Below are 24,179 nucleotides of genomic sequence, written 5' to 3'. Positions count from 1 at the left end.
CCGGGCCATGTGTGAACCATGCTCTTGTCCCTTCCCGGCATTTTTCCACATTGTCATTCTTTCTGTGAAGTCTCATCCCCTTACTCTCTAAATCCTGCGCACTCTCCTGGCCCAGCATAACCCCACATACTGTGAGAACCGGCCAATCACTTCCCAACATTTTTCTCTTCCTTTTCTGATCTCCTTGAAATATTTCTACTACATATCTACTGTCCTTGAAACATGGTCAAGATCCCATGTTATGTGGAAAATGTGTTTACAAAATAGCATATACATTACAGAACTATCAGTAAAACTATAGATCAATAAATTAACTGTGTGTTGGGATTTGGGGGTGATTTTACTTCAGTTTTATTTTCCTGGTTTATGTTTTCTTAGTTATTTTTACAATAAACACAAAATGAAAAATAAAAATAATATGGGGAGAAGTCTAAGCTCCTTGATCTGGCTTTTAAGGACTTCCATAATTTGAGTCCTCTTGAACTGTTCTCTTCTCATTTATTCAGGTTAGCCTCTATTTTCAAATATATTGTAATATACTTGAAGATTCAGGTCATCCTTTCTTATTTTTTCTTACTCTTCATTTTTCTTTTCCCTTATTTCTGCTATAATGATAATTAACTTACTCTTGAAAACGTCTGAGTAAAGTCATACAAGAGTTTCTGCTATGTTTAACTGTGTGCACTCTTGAAAGATGCAATATTCAGCCTTTCATTGTTGGAGTCCCTGCGACCACCATTTCTGTCCCCAGCTTTTTTCTTCTGAACACTTCAAGTATCACATCTTATAGTTTCCATTTTATCATTTTAATAAAAGCGAGATGATCACATGTCCAAACCATGCTGATTCAATGTGAATCTTAATATAAATAAATGATACATAATTCATTCCTTCAGTGATTTTGGCCAAATGCTATAAATCAGCAGGCTCCGTGATGCAGGGCATTTAAGTGGAGGCTTCGGAGAGGAGTCACCAAAACATGTTTTTTCCTCCTTGTATGTGACTGTGGGCTAGTTGTATCTGTAGCTCGATTTGTAATCAGGCACTCTGGATCACTCAGTTCAGTCTTCGGCTTTATGTGTCTCCTCCAGGGTTTTAATTGAGCACTGTAGAATGCTTCAGCTAAAATGATATTAAGCCAATTATCTTCGCTTAAAAATATCTCTGTGTTCCAGTTGCTTTGATTGTCAAACAAAGCAAGAGGAAACATTACAAGAGATGGAAGAGACCTCCAGGTTGTCTAGATCTTGCATGACCTGAATGGTGTGTCTTCTTAGGACCATCGCTGGCAGCGGTCATGTGACCTCTGGTCAGGTGACTAGGGCAGGTGGGATTCTGTATTGCTGAAGCACATGGGCTCTAGACTCAGTTAAATACAGGTCTGAATCACAGCTGTGATACCTAGCTGCCAGCTGTTAGGCAATTTACGGAATCTCTCTGAGACTCGGTATCTTTATCTGTAAAACGAGCCCACTAATCCATACCTTGCAGGGCTATTATTTTTAAAAATGGGTTACAGCGACCTGATCTACACAGAGATTGAACATATGTCTTTATTTCTTCTCCCTGCAGAAACCCCACTGAAAGAAGAATAAATGAATTTAAAACAAATAGGCAAGTTATAAACCCCCGAGGTTAAAGAGAATGGAACAGGAGACAATGAACGGATCTGAGACCGACCCATTCATGGGAAATAGCAAGTGGTGGTGGAATGATGGAAAGTGACTCTCACAGCCTGGGGAGGGGCACCCTGCAGGCCTGCAGAGAAGTTACCGACCAGTGCACCAGGCGGAATGTCACTTTGTAGCTTCAGGGTTTGGAGCTGGGACATGGGCTGAACAGAGGGAGGTGGGGGAAAATCACAGGTGGCGGTTAGTGACTCAGTCCCTTTCTTCCACCTCACACAGAGCGGTAACTACACCTTTCCAACCTCAGATGAGATGGGAGACTCACAGAGAGGATGCCGGAGAGAGGATAAGAAAATTAGAGGATCAATTCAGGACATGCAACAGCGGGGAGATAGAATCAAATAATACAGTTCTCAGGACTCTTCAGACACAATCATCCACCGGCCCCAGACTGACTTATCAAAGCAGAAACCAAGATGGCAAAGGTGGCTTGATCTAAGCCACAAAGCAGATCAGAGGGAGAAGGAGTTAGCTATCTGGCCCCTAGACTTCATACATTTAAGAGACATGATAAACAATGGATCCTGGGAGAGGCTACATTCCCAGTCCCAAGCACCAGTGACCTTTCATGGGAGAAGAACTTTAACCATGCCTATTGAAACAAAATGTTGCAATATCAGACAGCCACTAAGGTCAGGAATACATAGTGAAAGAAACACAGTCATGCATTGTTCTTGCCGGCAGCCAAGGGCTACAGGGGCGACTGAGGCTTGCTGAGGTGAAACACACAAACCGTTTTTAAAAACAAATGAAGCAGCAGAAGGCTGAAACTTCTATCAACTTTAAATCCTTTTAGCAATTGTATAAGATTAAACTGTATGAAATTGCCATCGCTGTAGGTCAACAATTTTGAATATAGGCAATTTTAGATGGTTCAACCTACTAATTAGAGTAAGGGGCTTCTTCCCCTGTGATTGCCTCTATTCCTACAGCATAGCCATACTTGTACAGCAGTACCATCAACTCTGGCAACAAAAATATGTGCTGACACGCTTCTGGGCCCTGGGGAGAGATCAGTGAGCAAGAGAGGTGAAGTCGCTACTGGATGAGTCAGACTTGGCTTAACAGGCCAGCTTCAGTGAGTATGATTCCCAGAGCCAAGGCTGCAGAGTCAGTGTGACCTGTGATGAATTCTTGGCTCTGTGTTCTGTGTGACCATGAACGTGTGTGTGTGTGTGTGTGTGTGTGTGTGTGTGTGTGTGTGTGTGTCTTCTTTCCCAGGTTCGCAGGGCAGAGAAGTACAGAATAAGTACTCTATAAATTGTACCTGTTACATTTATTAACACTTATTGAAGGAAACCTCCTTCAAAGATTTTACCATTTCAAGAAAAATAATATACAAATATTCTAACTTAAGTGCTAAAGCTTCAATACACAGTGAGAAATAAATAGTTTTGTTAGGTCAGGACCATAAACATAAACTTGACACTGTAGGGCCTTCACAAGTGTGGCCAAGTGACGGTATGCTGTAAGAGTTAGCCTGGAAGGACCAATGAGGAAGTGAGTCTTCAGACAAGTTCTGAAAGTGAGTTTTGAAAGAGGGGAAGAAGAAACAATTTTCATAAGAGGATCCGAACTGAGCACGTGGGAAATATAACCTAAAAGGTAGATTTGTCTTCACAGAGAAAAGTGATATTTTTAGCCTTTCTTCCTAGGAATGTTGTGGAAACACACTCTAAAGCAAAAAGGTAGTTATCCTTTCTAGACCAAATGTCACAATCAGAATTCACATTTGCCAGGGATGTTTCCTAGTATAGGAAGAAACTGGAGAAGGCCTGAGCTCACTTTGAACTGGGGTCTTTTATACCCATGTCTTTTTTTTTTTTTTTTAAGATTTTATTTATTTATTTGACAGAGATAGAGACAGCCAGCGAGAGAGGGAACACAAGCAGGGGGAGTGGGAGAGGAAGAAGCAGGCTCATAGCGGAGGAGCCTGATGTGGGGCTCGATCCCATAATGCTGGGATCACGCCCTGAGCCGAAGGCAGACGCTTAACCGCTGTGCCACCCAGGCGCCCCTATACCTGTGTCTTAATAGTCCCCATTCTGAGTGTATTAGTTTGCTAGAGTGGCCACAACTTTAGCTAAGGCTGGCTTAGAACAACAGAAATTCATTATGTCACATTTCTGCAGGCTACACGTCCAGAAGCAGTGTATCCGCAGGGCCGTGCTCGTTCTGAAGGTGCTGGGGGAGCATCTGTGTGAGGCTGTCCTAGCTTCTCCCTAGTTCCTCAGCTTACGGCAGCATATCCACACAAGGCATTCTCCCTGTGTGAAAACTATGTTATGTCGATTTGAATAACAATCCCCCTCAATGTATGATTTTGTGCAACCAATGCCTTTGGAGTCTGAACCGGACACACACAACATAACAACAGAACGAAGTGAGAAGGGTACCGTTGAGCCTGCAGTATGGAGAACTGAGGTGTTAACAGCGTTGTTGATCTTCCTTCACAGTTCCATATACAGCACCAGGCAGCAACAAACCCATGTCCCCTTCACCTACCCCGTCACAAGCATGGCCGCTGCCTCCAGTGGCAAAGCCAAACCAGTCACAAAAACAAAAATAATCTACTGGGAGAAAATGGTGGGAGAGGGGACAGTATGTTTAGTGCAACTTTTCTTTGGCTAGTTCACAACAGAGAGTTTGGGCACCAGTTAAGCTTTCCCTCCCCCTCCTATAGTTCTGGAAAGCGATTTCTAGAAACATAATTTATTTCAAGAAAGCAAAGTTAAGAATTTTAGAAATTCTGGGTGTCTGGGTGTCTCAGTCGGTTAAGCATCTGCCTTTGGCTCAGGTCATGATCCCAGGGTCCTGGGATCCAGCTGGCATTGGGCTCCCTTCTCTGTGGGGAGTCTGCTTCTCCCTCTACCCCCCCTCCCATTCGTGCTCACTCTCTCTTGCAAAAATCAAGAAATAAGTAAATTTTAGGAATTCTAAGTGATAAAGTTTAATCTGTAAGTTACGCACTTAATATATAATATTTATTTATTGGTTATCTAGAACTGCAGTTGAACAAGAAATACTGTGTATGTGTTTAAAAATAAACTGAGTAGAACAATAAAAAAAGAAGTGAAAGGTAACTGTCCTCCACACTTCAAATCCCTAATCTCCCAAGTTCCTCCCTAAAGGCAAGCACTGTTTGTAATTTTTTGTGTATCATTTCAGAAACAGCCAGCACAAGAAATACACATGTGGTTATATAGAATGTTCATAAAATATATATCTCTTTTTTATTTTTACATAATATTAGAATGCCATATATAGATTCTTCACACTGCCTTTTTTAAAAAAGATCTTTTATTTATTTGCAAGAGAGAGAGAGAGAGAGAGGCGCAAGCAGTGGAGAAGGGAGAAGCAGGTTGCCCATCAAGCATGGTGCCTGATGCTGGGCTCCATCCCAGGACCTTGAGATCATGACCTGAGCTGAAGGCAGCCGCTTCACTGGCTGAGCCACTCACGTGCCCCTACTTTCTGTCTCTACAGATTTGCCTATTCTGACATTTCATATCAATGACTAGTATTATTTTGTAACTGACTGGTATTATTTTTAAATTCTCCAGCACAGGCTGAAGAACAGATAGCTAAGGTACCTCAGATTCACTTTCATCACTCCAGATATTAAATCACTCATTTAAAAATATAATCTCAATCCCCCACCCCAAGGCACCATACATGCCATCCATATGCAAACATTCCACTCCAAATTCCATGACAAATTTTGTTTAGTATGTAGCAAAGAATAAATACAGAGAAGTCGTTAGAAGCACTAAACCGTCTGATTCAAATGCTAATACTGTCACTTAGCAGCTGTGTAACCCAGGATAAATTATTCAACCTCTCTGGGCCTTAGTTTTCTCTCCTATAACAGGAGGAAAATAATGTTTCCTACTTCGTGAGGGTGAAATGAACAAATATATGCAAATATATGCAAAGTCTTTAAAAACTGAAAAGTTTCTAAATCATAATAAGTACTATATGTTTTTATTTTATTTATTTACTGTCATTATCAACTGTGAGAGCCATTCAATAGAATTAGTACCGTGGAGTGTTTAGATAGTTCTCCTGACCTTCTGATCTTTTTTTTTTTTAAGATTTTATTTTTTATTTGACAGAGAGAGAGAAAGCACAAGCAGGGGGAGCGGCAGGCAGAGGGAGAGGGAGAAGCAGGTCCCCACCACGCAGGGAGCCAGAGGGGGGCTTGTTGGGGGGCTCAGTGGGAGGATCGATGGGGGGTTCCATTCAGGGCTAGATCCCAGGTCCATAACCCGAGCTGAAGGCAGAGGCTTAACCCACTGAGCCACCCAGGTGCCCTGCCCTTCTGATCTTAAGTGATCAGAGACAGTTTCAACTACAAGTGTCCTTCTAAATTCCCCAGTCTATTTCTTTCATCTTTTGAAGAAGGAAGTTTAGCCTGGAAAAAAACCAATAATGTGTTCTTATTCATTCCATAAAATGTTTATTGGGGACATATTGTGTGCCAGGCACAGTCTCAAGTTCTGAATAAGACCGAAATGACGCTTTTCTCGCAGAGTCTAGCAGTGGGTACAGATCAGCAGTATGACAGGGACCAGAGACTGTGCTAGTATGCACAACGATCTCCCCTCCACGGGACCCTCTAGGAAGAACGATACCATTGCAGAAGGAAACAAGTAAAAGAAATATGACAAGATAACATCTTCTGATAGTTTTTCGGAGAGTTTATAGAAGAAATTTGGGAGCATGGGGGAGATAATGGAAGTAAGATAAAAAGAGAAAGATTTTTAAGATGTTTTGCTGAGTGTTCTGATTGTGTGCCCACTTTGGCATTTTCAATTGCAGTGAGAGGGTTGCAGTAAAGATTGAAATGCTTTTAGTTACTTTTGGAAGGTCCGACCACTGTTTCTTTAAATATAAACCGCATTTAGGATTAGGCCATGAGAATCTTGGACTTTATATGGACAATAGACAGTTACAATATAATGCAATGCTGTGGAAAGTCAGCACTTTGGAAAAGGAAAGGGAGGAGTATTCCAAGGGGTGGGAAATGAGCAAAGGCAGAATTGGGAAGAGCAGAGAACGTTCAAGGATCTGAAAGCCGGAGGGCATGGCTGGAGCGCAGGCGCGTGTGAAGGCATAACGCTGCAGCAAGGGCTGCCCAGGACAAATCCTGCCGGTCCTGGGAGGACATGGGAAGGGATCTAAACTTCATCCTGTTGGCACTAAGGAACCATCAAGGACTGTAAACAAGGAAGAGAGATGATGCACACAGCACTGGTTAGTTGTTGGCCCCAGGAATACACTGACTGAGAACCGAGCTCTTTTCGGGGACCCATAGCCCCGAGGATGGAGACCACAAACCTAAGGGAAATCAGTAAGCAAAGCAAATGACTTCTAGCTTATAGGACGGCTTATAGCAAATAGGGTATCTTCTACCTTCTTCCTTGTCTGCTGCTAGACCTATAGAGCAATCTTTTTTTCCCTTTTTCTTTAAAAGCACTAGACAAAACTAGAAAATAGAAAAAAATTATTTTGCCTTCATTTCTAATCATTCTTTGCAATCAAATTTTGAAATTGTTGTTTCTATCTTGATTGCTAGTATTAATAGCATGGCCACTGTGTGAAACAAATTGTTCTTCTGTGATGCCTCTTGAAGGCAAAAGTCATTTTACAACAGGAAGAAATGTAATGAACTGGGTAATATATTCAGACCAAATGTTTAGTTAGATAGCAACCTGACAGCATACTTTAGTCATATTAATTGCCCCCTCAATTCTATTCGCAAAGTTTTTTGGTGTTAATATTGCACGGAGGAATGTAATGGATGCGATAAGCTACCCGAATCCCCATCAGGGATAGAAGAGTCCTTACTCCAGCTCCTAGGAGTGCCACCAGAAGACAGCCCTCATCTCCCAGCTCCCTTTGGGGGTTGCCACAGTTTAAGGGAGCCACCTCTCTCTCCCAAAGCCATGCTCCCTTCACCCTCAGCCATACCCAAGGACTAGTGATGCAGGCTCATAAGGGTTCAGCCCTCTCTCCCCAGCCCCCAAGCGCTCCAAAGGGCACCCGGCCATAGGCATTCCCTGCAGGGTTATGGGAGGCTTCTCCTGGGTCTGCCTCCCACTCCACTTCTCCCTTGGCCCATCCTTCCTTCCGTCCCACAGGTGTTGATCCCATGAGTCCTCCCTAATAAATCCCTGAAAAGGGAATATGATCTCAGTCTTCTTTGGTCCACGTAGACAAGAAACAGGAAGTCTGTCATGCTGAAGAACAAGGCCTGAAGGTATTTTGCAGGTGGTTGACTAACTGCAGGCATGAGATAGTAAAGAATAAGTAAAGCCTGAGGGCCTAGTTATAGGTATGTGGGTGACTCAAGTTCTTGTTTGCTAACGGTGAAAACTAAAAAACTACTTCATCTGCTGTTTATTCTCTTTCCCTCCATCCTTTCATCTCCATTCTTTCTCCTGCCTGCCACCCCTTCAGTCATCCCTACACAAGCCCAGTGTGATCTGAAAAAGCAAGGTGTCTTAGTCCATTCGGGCGGCCGTAGCGAAATACCACAGGCTGGGGAGCTCATACAAGAGTTCTAGCAGTTCTGGAGGCTGGAAGTCTGTGATCAGGGTGCCAGTATAGTCCAGTGAGGGCTCTCTTCCCGGCTGCAGACTCTGCTTGTATCCTCACATGGCAGAAGGGGCAAGGGAGCTCGCCGGGGGCATCTTTTATAAAGGCACTAATCTCCATGAGAGCTCCACCCTCATGAATTAATCACCTCCCAGAGCCCCCACCTCCTAGTGCTACCACATTGGGCATTAGGATTCTAATATGGGAATGGGGGGGGGCACAAAAATATTCAGACCATAGTGCATGGCAAAGCTCCTGTGCTCTAAACAGAGTCCCCTACTGCTGACTAGGACACGTTCATCTTTATGCACGGACTTTACCACTGAAGCCATTCTTCTGGATAATTCAACAGTCAGAAGCATGAAGCTCCTACTCAGATACATGCACATTATAAGGGAAAGGAAGCTTTGAGAGACTTGGCGTATTTTGCCTGTGTCTTTGCCTATTTGCAAAGATTCTTTTCTTTCTGGTTTACTCAGGAAAATGTCACTATGGAGGGGAGCAAACGTGGCAGAGTCTCAAGACGGCAGATAGGACAGGTAAGTTCCAGTGGGATTGACAGGCACCTGGACGTCAGCCAAAAGGTCCAGGTTTTCTGGAGTTAACTTCCATTCCAGGAGTATGTGGTGGTGCAGAAAGAAATACCATCCAAAGGAAGGGGACTATTGAAACTGTGAGTACCTCACAAAACCACTCTGCCTCCTCCTCAATCTTACCCACTGGCTGGCTTACCAAAAACCTCTCAGCTGTCAGATCTCGTGGACACTCTTCATTCATTGTTTGGCCCAACCTTTGACTAAAACATTAGTTGCGGGTCAGCCCTTCCTTTTAGAAGCCCCTCCACCCTTGGCCTCTGGTACTTACTTCTTTTCTCGCTTCCTTCTGCCCCACTACAGCTCCTTCTCAGGTTCTGCTGGCTTTTTCTCCAAACTCTGTCCTGTCTTTCTTTTTTTCACTTTACATGTTTCCTGATGAGAAGTGATGAGTTCCTGACAGCTACAGCAGTAGTGGGGATGAAGAGAAGGTACAACGTGGAGGTTCCGTGGAGAAGGTTTCAACTCCATCAAGTCAAACATGGCGGGGAGGAGGGAGCCCTTGAGCTCCCCTCCTCCCCAGCCAGGCCACCCCAGGGTCAGAGTGAGGAGTCCCTCAGGATCCTACAGTGCTCTTGGAATAACTCTGCCAGCCCTTACCCTTCTCCCACGGTCATGTGCTGGGGAATTTGTCTGTCTTTCTTCCTAGACTGTGAGGTCCCCAGTACCTCCACAGAGCCTGACACACGGCAGTCATCCTGTTACCGAGTAAATAAAGGAACGAAGTACTTAACATGTGTGCAAATAAAAATATAGCGTAAGTTGCCATATGCAATTAGAATAATCTTCCCTAAGACGCTCAACTGCTGGTCGTGGTATCAAAGTTCAAATTCCTCACTGACCTCAAGAGAAAGTGAAAACACCACCCTCTTCTTCAACTTATTTGTAATTCTTCTTGACTCACAGTCATCAATGCATAGTTTAGCCATAATTGTTCTGTTAATGTGACTTCCAACCTTTCAGCAAAGCCTGAAGGCTAATGTCTTTATCTCTTACAGATGTTGATACCAATTATATCACCTTGCACGGTAGCTGCTGAGTAAACAGTAAGTGGGCAAATGGACCGATTACTCCTAAACTTGGACCAGCAGCTGCAGCCAGATGGGTAGGCTTTTTTGTATTTCCTGAACTGCCCTCATCCTCTCTCCTTCTGTCCACATCCCACCAGCCAGCCTGTCCACTCAAGCCTCCTTTCCCTTCCTAAAAATCACCAAAACCCACAGAACCCCAAACTCCCAAAACACATTTGTACTTATCCGTACTTGCACATCTCTCATTGTCACCCAAATGATCATGTGTGACAAATGCCATATGACTTCAGCTAAACTCTAAGTCCTGGGGGGCAGGGAATGTGTATTTTTATCTTCCTATCATTCCCTCTACAATTTCTTTCACAGCACTTTACATGCATGAAAAACTTTCAAGAAGTATAAAACTAACCAGTTTAAGTTCAATTTTAAATATTCCGTTAGAAAATACCTCAAATTTTAATCAACAAACCATTCTTCTTCCAGAGTTAGAATAATGTAGTCAGGGTTCTAAAACCTGAACCTAGGCCCTCTAGGTTCTGAAGTAAGGAGATGTTTCTGGTTCCTGGGCCTGGGGATGGGCTATCACCTGGCCCCTGTAGCTTCTGTGTTTGTTTAAATTATTGTAGGCATTGGTCACAGTCATAAAGTCATTTTTTCAGGCTTATGACATTTTTCCCAATTATGAATATAATTCATGCCACCAACCGATTTTCCTTGAATGGACAATGATAGACCCCTTATCCAAGTCATTTCATTTTTATGTGGAAATTCTCACTCTGTAGCCTGTTTGTTGGAAATAGTAGTCACATGGATAATAAGTAAAACCTTTTAAGAGGGAATCCATTTAAATCATCCCTCGCTGCTCCCCCCATCAAGAATGCTGCTAAGCCAGTGAAGGAAGTCAAAATCCCTAAAAATGAGAAGGGAAAGGGAAACAAGAATTCATCCTGCCAAGCTCAGTATAGCATGACAAATCTTTTCCTACAATCTGGCTTCTCTCTCGCACAGTCTAAAACACAACACTTCACAGAGCGTCACCCCCAGGTCCAAGGTGTCAATGCCATCGTGGGGAAAGGCTTTTTCAGGCAGGTCTGATCACATACCCGCAGAATCGGAGACCTGCAGTCTCAGCAGACGAGCGTTTTCTAGACAGGGTTGTTGTATTTCACTTCCAAGCTCAAACCAGGAAGTGCTGTTTAAGATGAGTCAAAGACTAAAAACACTTTGGCCTCGGAAACAAAACCGACCAGGCTCCAGAAAGGCTACAGGGGTTTAAATGTGGGACTATTGGAACCTAAGGCTTCCTACCCATTGAAACGTTTTAAACTTTCAAAACTGCGCCCCCCTCCCCCCAAAAAAACCCAAAGCGAGATGACATAAAACATACACAGGCGAGCGTACACACCTACACAAACACACACACATCTACACAAACGCATGCACAGACCAATATGTTTTTGTGATCCACTTCCTTATCTAGAAGGTCCAGGCTTGGGCCAGATTGGAGTTGGTAAAGTCTTCTCCAAACTAAACCAAGGCAGACTGCAGAAAAGGTGTTTAATTCTGGAGATTTTTAAGGAGAACGGTCGAGGCGTAGCCGGGCCACGCCCGGGTACAGCTTCCCGGTTGCACAACTGAAAGCTAAGTCCGGGCACGTCTAAGGAGGAACCCTGAGACCTCCAGCTCCTCCTCCCTGCGACTACGGGGAGCAGCGGAGTCCTGGAAGGCGGGGAGGATCTCTGGGTGAAGACACCGGGGCCGAGGGTGTTAAGTTTCAGCCCCGGGAGCCCCGTGCCGCTACAGAGGGGACAGCAGCCAGCAGCGGGCAGGAAGGGGAGGACCCGGACAGGCAAGGGGGAGCCCCCGCGCGGGCTCGGGGCTGGGTCGGAAAAGCTGCCTCACGGGCGCGCCCTTCGGCCCCTCCGCTCCTTCCCTCCCTCCCAGAGCGCCCCGCCCGGGCCTCCCTTCTAGTCTCCGCTGCGCCCTCCCGGAGGCAGCGTTTGCAGCGGCCTTGCCATGTCTCAGCCGGGCCAGAAGCCCGCTGCCTCCCCGCGGCCCCGGCGCGCTGCAGCTGCCCGCCATACCCAGGAGGTGAGTGGCGCTCTTCTCGGAGCCGCAGGGCTGAACGCTGGGAGGACCCCAGCCCTGAAGCCGTGGGCCACCTCCTCTGGGCGTAGCCTGCCTGGCCTTCCGGCCCGTGCGCCCCCTCCCGGGCTGGGGAAGGGCGCGGGGCTCAGTGACTGCGGCTGGGCAGGTGGCTGGAGGTGGCTGGGTATTTCAGGGCCCCGGCCAAGAGCGCTGGGCGTGGCGCGAGCTCAACAGGGGGTGGCCCGCGTCGGGAAAAGTTGGATGGTGAGAGGTGGGTGAAATGACGATAGGGCTGAAAGGGGGAAAAGTTCATTCGGGACCCCCAGAGTGGGTGGGGTAGCGTAACTGGACGGTGGAATCCTGTCTTCCGCGTAAAGCCCGGGCTGCAGGGCGTGGCGGCCCGGAGAAATAAAACATCTTCCCGAGCTAACCTCGAGCCAAATCGGGCGGGGCGGGGCCAGCCGGCGGGGGCGGGGCTTGCTTCGGGCACCGCCCAGGTGTCCTGCCTCCTGACGGCTTCAGGGCTTGCAGAGCTCAGAGCCCGCCAGGTGCAAGGCAGGCGAAGTGAGAGTCCCGTGCCTGCCGCTCCGCACCCCGCGTGCTCGCCGGGCTCTCTGCCGCGCGTCTCAGAGCAAACCGGCCGTCGCCATGGCGTTCGCAAGCTGGTGGTACAAGACGGTAAATAGGAGCGGCCGCTCTTGGGCAGGAACGGGAAGGGAATGTGTTTGCTTTGCCTTTCCAGGAGTGCGGACGAGTATTGTCCGGGTTTTGGCTGGGAAGGGGAGGGGACCAGGTGCGACCTCCTCTCAGGACTTAGGGAGAGGCCGAGACTCACCCTACGGTGGTATGCACCAGCGCGCCCGAGAGTGCGAGGAGGCTCGGCTCGGTTCACAAGTTGAATGGGACGGGAATTGTTGCTGGAGGAATTCCGCCGCTGGAAGCGGATTCCTGGATGAACTCAGCTCGCAAGAACATAGATCTAGTGTTTTTAACTTGTAAGCAAAGCTCGAAACTTTTAGAGGAAATGATCTTGGACATGCATTTTCCAACACAAAGGAGGAGAGGCAGCTGGAATGGGGGGTAAGGAGAAAACCCAAAACTCCGAGGAGCAGAACCAACTGAAATCAAGACCTTTGTTGAGAATGAGAATGAGAGAGCAAGAGCTGTTCTGTACTTTATTCCACAAAAAATACAAAAAGATGTGTTGATAGGTGGGAATCAAAATATTTATATCCCATTGATTGATGTGAGAATTTCAGAAACTTAGTTTAAGTACACCTCTTTTTCAGCATGTGGTATTGGGAAAAGCAGCTATTGTAATTAGACACCCTTTAGAGGAAACCTTATATTGGAATCAGCAAACTGTCACTGATAAGCCAATGGCCATTCACTGATCATCTACTCTGTGCCAAGCCGCTACTAGCCTCCAAGTACATAGTGGAGAATAAGAGGATAGTTCTTTTTCTCAAAGGTCAATGAGTCAACCTTTCTGAACCTGTTTCCACTTCTGTAAAATGAGGGTTATAATAGGCACCACATAAGGGTTTGTGAGAACTGTTGAGAATGATGAATCAAAGTATCATGCCCATATACTTATAATGATTGGGAATTACAGTTTCCCTTAAGATATTTCATTGCTATTGTTTCTCATTACATATTCTGGGCTTTTAAAATGTAGCATCTTATTTATGTGCTAAAAGCAAAAGTTTGCTTTGAGTCATTATTGTCCTAAGGTTCTTATCAAAATGAACCACATGAATTATCTGCAAATAAGGATGGCAGTATTTCAGAGTTGACATCGATCTTCTCTTTCCAAATTCATGATTCTTTAAAGGAAATTATGCTGGAATATTTGAAGTAGTTTAAATCAGTGCTTTTAACCCTGTTATGTTTATTTTTTTAATTTTTTAAGAAGATTTTATTTATTTAGAGACAGAGAGAGAGCACGCACGCACGTGAGTAGGGGTCGGAGAGAGAGGGAGAGAAGCCGACTGCCTGCTGAGAAGGGAGCCCTGCGCTCTCTGTCCCAGCACCCGGGTCATAACCTCAGCCGAAGGCAGAAGCTTAACCAACCCAGTCACCCAGGCGCCCCTAACCCTGTTATGTTTAGGCATAGTCTGTTATTTTGCTAAAATCGTTCTTATAATCCAATTTGGAAACTACTATAAAATTTTTTTGCCTCTTAGAATCAGCAAGCTGTTATGATCAGCTTTGATTCTTCCCAAGCCAGTGCCACCTGGAAGAACTGTTGTGAGAGGCACATATGTAATTTAAAATTTCCTTGTAGCTACATTAACAAAAGCAAATACAGGTGAAACTAATGCTAATAATATTTTTTATTTAACTAGCTATATCCCAAACATTATTTTAACGTATAATCAATGTACAAACCATTGAGATAATTTAGATCTTCTTTTTTATATTAATTCTTCAAAATCCAGTGTTCATTTTATGCTTACAGTAATCCATACTTGCTACATTTCAAGTACTCAAAAGGCATGAGTGGCTAAGGACTATAGGATTGGATAGTATAGCTCTAGACATGGCTTCCTAAACATTTTTGTTTGATGGTTATGAGGGGGTGATCACAGACCATTTTTAGAATTAAAGCTACTGACCATTTTCCCTCAGCAAAATACACACGCAAATACACAAAAGCTCACCAATAAATCCTCTAAAGGTCCACGGAGCCAATTTATAACACATATATTTCACATATATACAATATAAATTACAATATACAATAAGATATCTTATAATAATATAAATATTATAAAAAATATAATAAAATTATATAGTATATACTCTATAATATAATATAATTATATAGTGTTATATACTGTACAATATAATATGTTATATACTATTATATAGTAATTATATATAAGTATACGATTTATATGTAATATATATGTATTTTTATCATGTATACTATATACCATATATATATCATGCATATACATAATGCTTCTGATAAATCCTATAATTAAAATATCTTTACTAGGATCCTTTAAATACTGAAAAAGATTGTGAATGACCTCACTTTAAAAATCTAGGCAGCATAAGATAAAATAATTAGAAGATGTATCTGTGATGTTTGTTCTATTCTTCCAAATTCTTCCAAAGAATTATGTATTTGTAGGAAAAAAACCCAACAAAACAACTTTAAAAAGCCAGCTCTGAAGAACATCTCAGGAGCATCATAACGATGAAGCATGAAGGAGAATAAATTTGGTTGACATCAGTAATCACATTCCTGAATCATAAGTTGACTTGATTAGGCCATGGTAATTAAAGGTGTTTCTTAGCCTAATTAGAGTCATCGGCCCAGTGGCAGCATGATCAAGGAGCCTAGTCATTTGGGAGGCCCCATCGCTGTGGCCAGTCTGGGAAGAGTGTCACAAGCTTTCCAGAGCAGGACAAAGCACTTGGCTGCTTTTAGGAGTAAGGAATGCAAATTATAGAATCTGAAAAAAGTGCACAGGCTTTAGAGTGTCTGGGAGAATGGAGGTCAGACACAACTTTGCCCTTTTGGTTGATAGTTTCTAGTTTCCTTCCCATTGCGATAAGACTTTTAAATTAGGAGTATCATCAGATGATGTTCTCTAATCAGTTTTGGCACTTCCCAGAAGTAAATTATATTCTACAAGTGCTTTTTAAAGAATGGCGTAGCTTGCTGGGGGTGGAAACATGGGTGGCCATTTGAGATTCCAAGGTGATTGGTTAGGCATTCAGTTCTGAGTAGGTTGTCTGGTGTAATACAAGACTTCTCTAAGCAGCCCATCTTTATTCTATTCTTTTCCTTTTTGTTTTGTTTGTTTGTTTAATTTTTATGGTGGTAAAACATACACCACGTAAAATTTGCCATCTTAACCATTTGTAAGTGTAAAGTTAAGTGGAATTAAGTACATTCATATATATATATATATATATCTCATATATATTCATATAAATCATATATATATGAATTTTTTTAAGTTTTATTTGTTTAAGTAATCTTAAATACACCCAACATGGTGTTCAAACCCAGGACCCCGAGATCAAGAGTAGCCCGCTCCTCCACCTGAGCCAGCCAGGCACCGTGTACAATTCATATTGTTGTGCAACCATCACGAGCATCTAGCTCCAGAACTCTTATCTTGCCAAACTAAAACTGTAAAGCCATTAAAAATAAATCCCCATTCAGCTTACATATACCCATTTGAATGCATAGCACTGTATTCAAGTATCTGTGTTGCTTTTTTTTTTTTTGTATTCTATTGTTTAAAAAAAAGTGAATCAGGTATCTTTTAGTTAAGAAAAATGTGAAATAATTCCATCCAATGAACACCATTTATGTAAGTTGCCGTCTCAGATGGAAGAGGCATTTATCCCAGGGAGAAAAGGGGTCTATGGTTAGAGTTTCCTTAAAAAACTATGGAATTCATTTTGACTGTTGAGGATTCATAGAACACAGAAATAATTTGGTAAAGGCCAAATATGTTCACAGGTAATTATTGTTCCCCTACTATGTGTTGGGTTCTGTAAAGGGTTCCATGGACGTAGCAGTTGTGCATTTCTCATTGATAAAAATCACAAGTGCATCCTAATGACTACTACAAAAGCAATAAAAGTAACTATTGAAAGTCCCATGGCATCTTCTTTGATTTAGAGAAAATTCAGAAAGCCTTACTGCAGATAGACCCCAGATGCTGAATTGGCAAAGAGGCAATCAATGCTACCTCTGAAAACTGGACAAAAAGAGCATGTGCCCTTAACAGTGTCATCTTGACTTATCCATGAGAATGTTGAAGTGTTAGGAAAAAGCATACATGGAGTTTAGGTGGGACATCGGGATTTCAGAATTATGGCCATGCAGTTAATCCTTAATATGTGTCTTTTATATGAGAATCCCAAAGAATGTTATCCTATAATTTTAGAATTTGATAGCAAATGTTTTTAGAGGAGGAGAAAGATATCATGTATTAACAGGCCAGATCTCTTATTTACTTAAATTTCTTGAGTAATTATTCTCTATACAGTACTTAGCACATGGTAGCTAGCTTCTCACCGATTTTTAAAATAAATCAACTCTGTTCTTCTCTAGGAGTTTAGAGTTTTTAGTGTGAAAACCAAGGGAAATGGCTAAGATATTGTCTTTGTGTGACTCCAGGGAGATACATATGCTTGAGATAAGAGGCTTCTCACTTTTTCAAAACTGTTATCACAGAAGAGAGGATAATATAATGAACTCTTCATATACCCATCATCTTTAATAATTATCAACATAGTAGTACTGTGCCACATTTCCTTTGTTTAGCTCCCAGCCCCACCAGTAAACCCAGCACACACACATACACACACACACTCACATCTCCCCTCCCAAAGTATTTTATTTTATTTTAGTTATGTTATTTATTTTATTTTTTTTACAAAGAGAAAGCATGCATGAGAGCTAGCGTGAGTACGTGAGAGGGGGAGGGGGAGGATGGGCGCTGGGGGCAGAGGGGCAGAACAAGATAAGAGAATCTTTTTTTTTTTTTTTAAAGATTTTATTTATTTATTTGACACAGAGAGAGACAGCCAGCGAGAGAGGGAACACAAGCAGGGGGAGTGGGAGAGGAAGAAGCAGGCTCCCAGTGGAGGAGCCTGATGCGGGGCTCAATCCCAGGGCTCTGGGATCACGCCCTGAGCCGAAGGCAGACGCTTAATGACTGAGCACCCAGGCGCCCCAAGGGCGAGAATCATAAGCAGGCTCCACATCCAGCTCGGAGCCCCACGCAGGGCTGGCTCTCAAGACCCTGAGATCATGAGATCATAACCTGAGTTGAAATCAAGAGTTGGAGGCTTAATCGACTGAGCCACCCAGGAGTGCCCCCGAAAGTATTTTGAAACATGGGGAATTACACATTTAAGGGTCATGCCTGTGACCAGCTTGGTTAGATTGTTTGGAAAAGGAGTTCTCTATTCGCTGTGTACTTTGTTTCCTTAAATGTAATATGGAAATGTGAGACAAATATAATATACAACCATAACAGACAAAGTGCTAAACACAAATTTATCGGATGAACCTGGTTGCTTTGTACTTATGAAAAGTAAGAAACTGAATTCTCTGCTCTAACATTTATAGCATTAGAAAATGAAACCTTTAAACCTTTACTTACGTCTCTTATGCATTTTACTGTTTCATAATTCAGCACAATCCAGTTGATGCCAGAGAAAAACAAGGGAGTGGAATAACTTTTATTGTATTCTTAAAATGAACTAGGCAGTGGGCCAGGCTCCTCATTAACATCAGCTCCTTTCAGAAATATGTCAGCCCCTGGGCTATGTACTATTAGCTTCGTTTTACAAGTAGAAAACAGGTTAAATTATTTGCCGAAGGTCACATAGCCTTTCACATCCAAGCTTTTTCTGTCCCATCTGAGTTGTCAGAGAATGGAATGCAGGGAATTGGTTACCCAGGTAACAGAAGAGGATGGGAAGCCAACTGGGGAGGCAACCAGGGATTAGAAATTTCAGGAAGCTGCTATCATTTCTATGCAGGAAGGACTAGCAGGGAGCTGGATCGTCCTGTGGAAACTCCCAACTGTGGCTGGCCCATCCTGCAGGAGACACTACTACAGAGCCTCCCAGAGGCAGAAAGGAGGGGGAAGACTACCCACTCACCTCCTCCAGTCCCCTGTCACTGCCTCCCAAGCCCAAGACCACCCATCCCAAATATCCCAGGTCCAGGGAGCAGGGGGAGCAGGGGCCCCGGGTGGGCAAGGAATTCACCTGAGGGCAGAGAGGCCCAGAGCAGCTCCAGGGAGATGGTTTTAAAGCAAACCCAGTTTTACATCTTGGTCCTTCTGTTTGTTTGCTGAACATTACTGTTTTAGCAAGCAGAATACATACAAGAATAGATTTTATGGGATTTTGCAGGAATTATTAATTTACATGTTGTCCTTTAATTTTCCAAGCTTTTTTTTTTTTTTTTGCTTCTTTCTCTTTTATCTAGTTTACTGACCTGAATGGAGCAAAAGTACTTCTCAGGCAGTGTTTAGAGGTTTACGGAAATAAGAGTCATTCAGTCAAGAAGTATTTGTCACACCCCTACCACAGGACCAGAAAAATAAGAATATAGTTTACCATCTGGTTGGGAAGGCAAAATAGACATTTATGAAGGAATCAGTAAGCAAGAGAGTATAAAATAAAGTTTGTTTGCTAAAGAAACTAAGAAAATTGAGACTAACGAGCAGATAGGAAGATACGACATGCCATAAATAGGGCAAGGCTCAGAATTAGTCAGGAAATGCTGGTGTGAACACAGGGCACCGTGCTCCTTCCTTGAGCAATCGGAGTTTACCCAGGAGCCCCAGAGCCGCCCCAGCCTGCCTGACCAGGGGAATCTCCCCGTGGGTGCCAACTCAGTGGGGTGATTTGAAGAGCAGAGCCCTCTGCTTCCTGTCATGGTGCCCACAAATCTCTCAAAACCAGTTGTCTTTCCTGCGCTCTGGCATGAGTGTTCCCACGTGTCCCAGGTGCTTGTGACCTACACTGAAGGATGGGACCCACTGCTAAATGAGGGCTCTCTGACCTTTAGAAGGGCCCTGAAATGAGCTTTTCTTACCATATGCAGTGGTATGTAGTGACAGAGCTGAGCTCTGTGTACGAGGAAAGTCCAGAGGGCACCAAGATAACCTCTTATTGCTTCATGCAAATATTGATCTCTGTGGCCTTGCCTCCAAGTTGAAGAAGAAAAATTTTTGAGTTGTTTTCGAATAACCTTTACTGGTTTTTAGAACAATTTTATTCAAATATAATTCACAAACTGAATTCACTCATCAAAACACAATTCAATTCAATATTTTTTAGTATATTCACAGAGTGGTGCAAGCATCACTTCTATTTAATTTTAGAATGTTTTTGTCACCCCTATAAGAAAACTCTGATTTTTTTTTTTTTTTTTTTTAAGAAGCAAAGGCATTTCAGAAGCACCCAGCATTTGCACTCTTTCAGCTGGGCTTGCGCTTGTAGCTACTCAGTTTTTTTCTGTCTTCCTTCTTCTTTTATATATGTGTAGAAGTTTGCTTTTATTTTCTTCTGTGTTACCTATGCCCTTGTGTGTGTGTCTGTCAGAGGGTATGTGGGTAGCGGTGGGGAGGGTGCCCAGATGCTTACTAGCCCAGGTCCTTGGCTGGCGGAGAGCAGAGGCTACCGGCCTTACTGCTCTTGGCTCTTGTTGATTTCCTGACAGGTTGATGGGTTTGCTGTGGCAGAAGATTTTAAGCCTATAAAAAGCTTTCTCCTCCAATGAGAACAGAGGACAGCTATACTTGCCAAATACACAGTGATCCACGGGGTTCAGAAAATTATTCCTTTTTGAAGGAAGATGGGGCGAAGTCCCTTATCTGCTTTTTCCCTGCTTCTGAACTCCTGCCACACAAACCACCTCTTTCATCTTAACTCCATGTGTCGACTGCTTTCTGTAGCCTTATTCTCCCCATGCGGTTTCTCCTGTATTAGGGTTAGCTTCCTGTCCTTCCTGTGCTGGGCTTCCAGCTACGAATACAGGACTGATTTTGCAAACAGGACTGTTTGATTTTATAAAGCAAACCAGTTTCAGAATTGGAAGGTTCTGTTTTGGTTTGTTGTTTTCATTTTAGAGCATTGGATTGAGTCTTTCTTGATGTGAATCCCAAGATCTCTGCTAGCTCTTCCCTAGATCCAGAGTAGCCCAGTCTCTGGCTCATAGAATATAATCCGGATACGTGGTGTGACGGAGGAGGACCTCACCTTTCAGAGCCTTGATTTCTTTATCCATCAAATGAGGTGACACTGGAGTTGCTGTGGGGATCGCTTAGGGGAAATGGTTAGCCCTGGGCTAGCACAGAGTAAGTAGATGCTTGGAACATATTTGTTTCCTTTCCCTCATCTAGAAAAGTCCTCCATGGATTTATCAGTTTTGTGATTTGGTTCTTTTTCTGGACCTATCAGTGCTTTCCTTCTCCATGCTTCTCTCGCCTCTCTCACCCCACCCCACCCACTGCCCGCTGTTGTGGACAAAATTTTCTCTCTTTTCTTCTTAGGCTTGCGGCAGGTTTCCTAAGTTGGATCCAATCTGACGTAAATCATTCCCAAATATTTCATTGCATCAGCTCAGTCACGCAGAAAGTGCTTAATTATGCTATGAATTAAATAATGAGGCACTTTGAGTGTTAATTATACTCAAATTTAAAAAAGATAATAACAAATGTTAAAAAATAAATTAAAAAATCAGGCACTTTGAATATCTCTCAGTGAAAAGATATAACTGATTTTACATTGTTAATAGATTGCTGAATATTGAATAAGTCCCAAGAAATGGTCAGGGCAATGGTTCATGCATTAATGTTGCTATTTACTAGAAATTGAATGGTGTTAGGTAATTCTTGTTAATTCTCTTAGAGTGATGGTGATATTGAAGTTACTTGGAGAAAATTCTTCAATTTAAGGAGATGTTCAGTTGCAATGTTTAGGGGTAAAGTTTTAGGATACCTACAATTTACTTCCAAATGTAGGTACATATCCAACTACAGGTAGAGAGATAGATCTATCTATAATATATGCAAATACAGCAAAATGTAGCAACAATCTTAATAGTTATTGGATCTAAGTGGTAAGAATATCAGTGCTCGTATTATTCTTTTAACTTTTCTGGGTATTAGAAAAATTTTATAATGAAAAGGTGTGTTGGGGCCCCTGGGTGTCTTAGTTGGTTAGATGTCTGGCTTGAGGTCTCAGCTCAGGTCTTGATCTCAGGGTCATCAGTTCAAGCCCCGTGTTGGGGTGTGGAGCCTACTTAAAAAAAAAAAAAAAAAAAGAGGCTGGATTAAAAAAAACCTAGGAAAATATAATCCATAAGGTTTCTAAAAAATGTTCTCATTTGATTGTGTTTTGTATGTCATTATACTTCTTTATGTTGTAAAAAAGCTTTCTATTGAGAGCAAATCTTTCTTTTGAAATCATTAAATACAATTCTTATGGTACGTAATTTTTCTAAGCTGTCATTATAACCAAACATTTTAAAAAGTATTTACCATATATATCTCTCCCAAACTATATAGAACCTACGTAATTTGAGGGATTTTGAGCATTTAAGTGGAAACAAATAACCGATGGTATTGGCTAATCTGGAGGACTGAAATTTTGGAACACCCGCAGGAAATGACTTTTTAAAAACTTTTATTTTTATTTGCTTACTTTTTTGCATTTTTTAAAGTAAGCTCTTTGCCCAATGTGGGACTTGAACTCATGACCCAGAGATCAATAGCTGCGTGCCCTACAGACTGAGCCAGACAGGGGCCCTTTTTAACAATTTTTAAAGAAAAACACGTATATACTTAAATTTTAGGGAGAAAGGGCTGTCTGCACATTTACTGCAGGGCAGCGTGTCATAATATATCTTTGCCCCATGAGCAGGAAGCAGAGGGGGACCTTGTGGAGAGCAGGGAACCTTCTACCAGACAAGAGCAAGTGCCTCTTTAAGCTTTTTCATTTGCAAAGTGGAATACTATTACCCACTGGGGAGTAAAGGAGGCACTCGACAGCCTCAGTAAAACAGTGCATTTTTTTGTTGTTACTATCTGTCTGAGAAAGATAGGGATTTGGAGATAATAATGAGTGTGATAGGCTTCTAAATCCACCAATTCTGCAAGGAGACAGATTAGGTAAATTTGTCACTGTGGATCTATCCCTCTTAAATTCTATCTGCAAATGGTGCATGATTCTTCCTCCTAGTCTGGCCTTCAGGAATCTTCTAAAACTTATCTCTCACCATCTAGCACTGATCTATATGTGGGCTTTTAGATATTTTTTTTCCAGGTTCATTAACTACTCAATACTGATTGCCCTCAACTGTGGACAAATGCTAGACTAGGACATCAAGTTGGAACAGGCCCTGTAGAGGGCTTCATTCACCAGCTCTTGAAGCCTGGCTGCTTTTCAGTGAGTGGATTCCACTCACTGATCTGTGACAGTGTTATATTTTGGGAAGAACTTCCCACGCATGAAAGTGATTTCCTTCTAGTTTTTCATACAGAGAACTCTTAATGCAAGGTTTCATCCATGTGTCTAATATTTCTTGGATTCTTGTTTTAATTCAAATATATGTTGATATGACTAAAGAAAACATCGCCTTTTTCTATTTAGCATGGTATAGTGACAAACAATGTATTGTAAGTCAGAAAACCTGCTATGCAAACTTTTCCCGTTTACTAGGTATGTGTCTTTATGAAAGATCACTGAATTCTTCTTATTCTTCGTTTTTTCATCCCTAAAAATGACGTGAACCTCTTTTTTTGTATCAAATAAGATGTCTGAAAGTAAATAATAATAATAATAAATAATAGTAAAGAATGATATTATTAATATTACGGTTACTACCACTTTTCTTAATTCAAATAATTTCTTTGACTTACATATCAAGGTTATGATTTGCTTTAGGGAATGTTTACAGTTTCATATTTTGGTTTAACTGAAGATAATCGAGATTGAACCCAACGGTGAGCTTTTATTTCCTTATATTTAGGTTATTTTTTCCCACTTTCTCTCAAATCCCGCAATGGGCAAGAAATGAAACAATTCTTTGTAACCCTTATTGGGAACATAATCTTTTTTTTTTTTAATCTCTCAAAAAAAGTCAATCAACTTTATGGCCTATTTTATCTTATCATCAAGACAGACGAGCATGTAGGCTACTTGAAGGTTTTATGCACCACATAAAAATACTTGCGTTCATTCCCACTGTCCTGGGAAGAAAAATAATTCTGTTTCTGGACATAGTGAAATCCTAAAGCCATAATAAATAGAAGTTGTGGGTATGGTCTTCCCCCTGCAGGGTTTGTCTTCCTGGAAGATAACTGGGGAAGAACTCTGAGGAATTCCCAAGAGCCATTCCCAAGTGATGGCGGCCTTGGAAGCTGTGGTCCTCCCTAGAGCCCACGCTGAACTGAGGCTTAAGTATGGCTTTAGGCTCCACATGGTCCTTAGACGTCACAACTCCGTGAGGACCAACATGTCTCCCACACTGGCAATTTGGGCTTTAAAACTGTGTGAGGCATTTTGTAGGAGACGAGATGCTGCCTTGGAATCACCATCAGATCTGTGTCTGGTTAATTATAGACTGACTTTCTACATCCCAAATGAATGTCTGTAGCTTCTCTTGATTTTTGAAAGCC

At 42.5% G+C, this 24,179-nt stretch overlaps 1 protein-coding gene and 1 long non-coding RNA gene across 9 annotated transcripts in view; both read left to right on the top strand.

Moving 5' to 3' along the window:
• Positions 1–3,363, top strand: part of LOC148110038 (uncharacterized) — a 59,497-nt gene extending 56,134 nt beyond the window's left edge. Inside the window, exon 3 of the long non-coding RNA XR_015724381.1 lies at positions 1,573–3,363. This is a non-coding gene — a long non-coding RNA (uncharacterized LOC148110038). The remainder of the gene's footprint in view (positions 1–1,572) is intronic.
• An 8,250-nt stretch (positions 3,364–11,613) lies between these two features.
• CAST (calpastatin) overlaps positions 11,614–24,179 on the top strand; it is a 106,467-nt gene continuing 93,901 nt past the window's right edge. For 2 of the 8 annotated variants that reach the window (XM_045808359.2, XM_045808357.2), the window contains exon 1: positions 11,614–12,003. In XM_045808359.2, coding sequence (XP_045664315.1) covers positions 11,929–12,003 — 75 coding nt within the window. In that variant the 5' untranslated portion in view covers positions 11,614–11,928. Of the gene's footprint in view, positions 12,004–12,538; positions 12,679–24,179 lie in introns of those variants that run through there. The other 6 variants (XM_045808363.2, XM_045808358.2, XM_045808362.2 and 3 more) reach the window with 4 other exon arrangements.

This window comes from Ursus americanus, chromosome 5, assembly GCF_024610735.1.
Source record: "Ursus americanus isolate L20-20 chromosome 5, mUrsAme1.1.p, whole genome shotgun sequence".
NCBI lineage: Eukaryota > Metazoa > Chordata > Mammalia > Carnivora > Ursidae > Ursus > Ursus americanus.
This window is presented reverse-complemented; position numbering and strand designations above follow the sequence as displayed.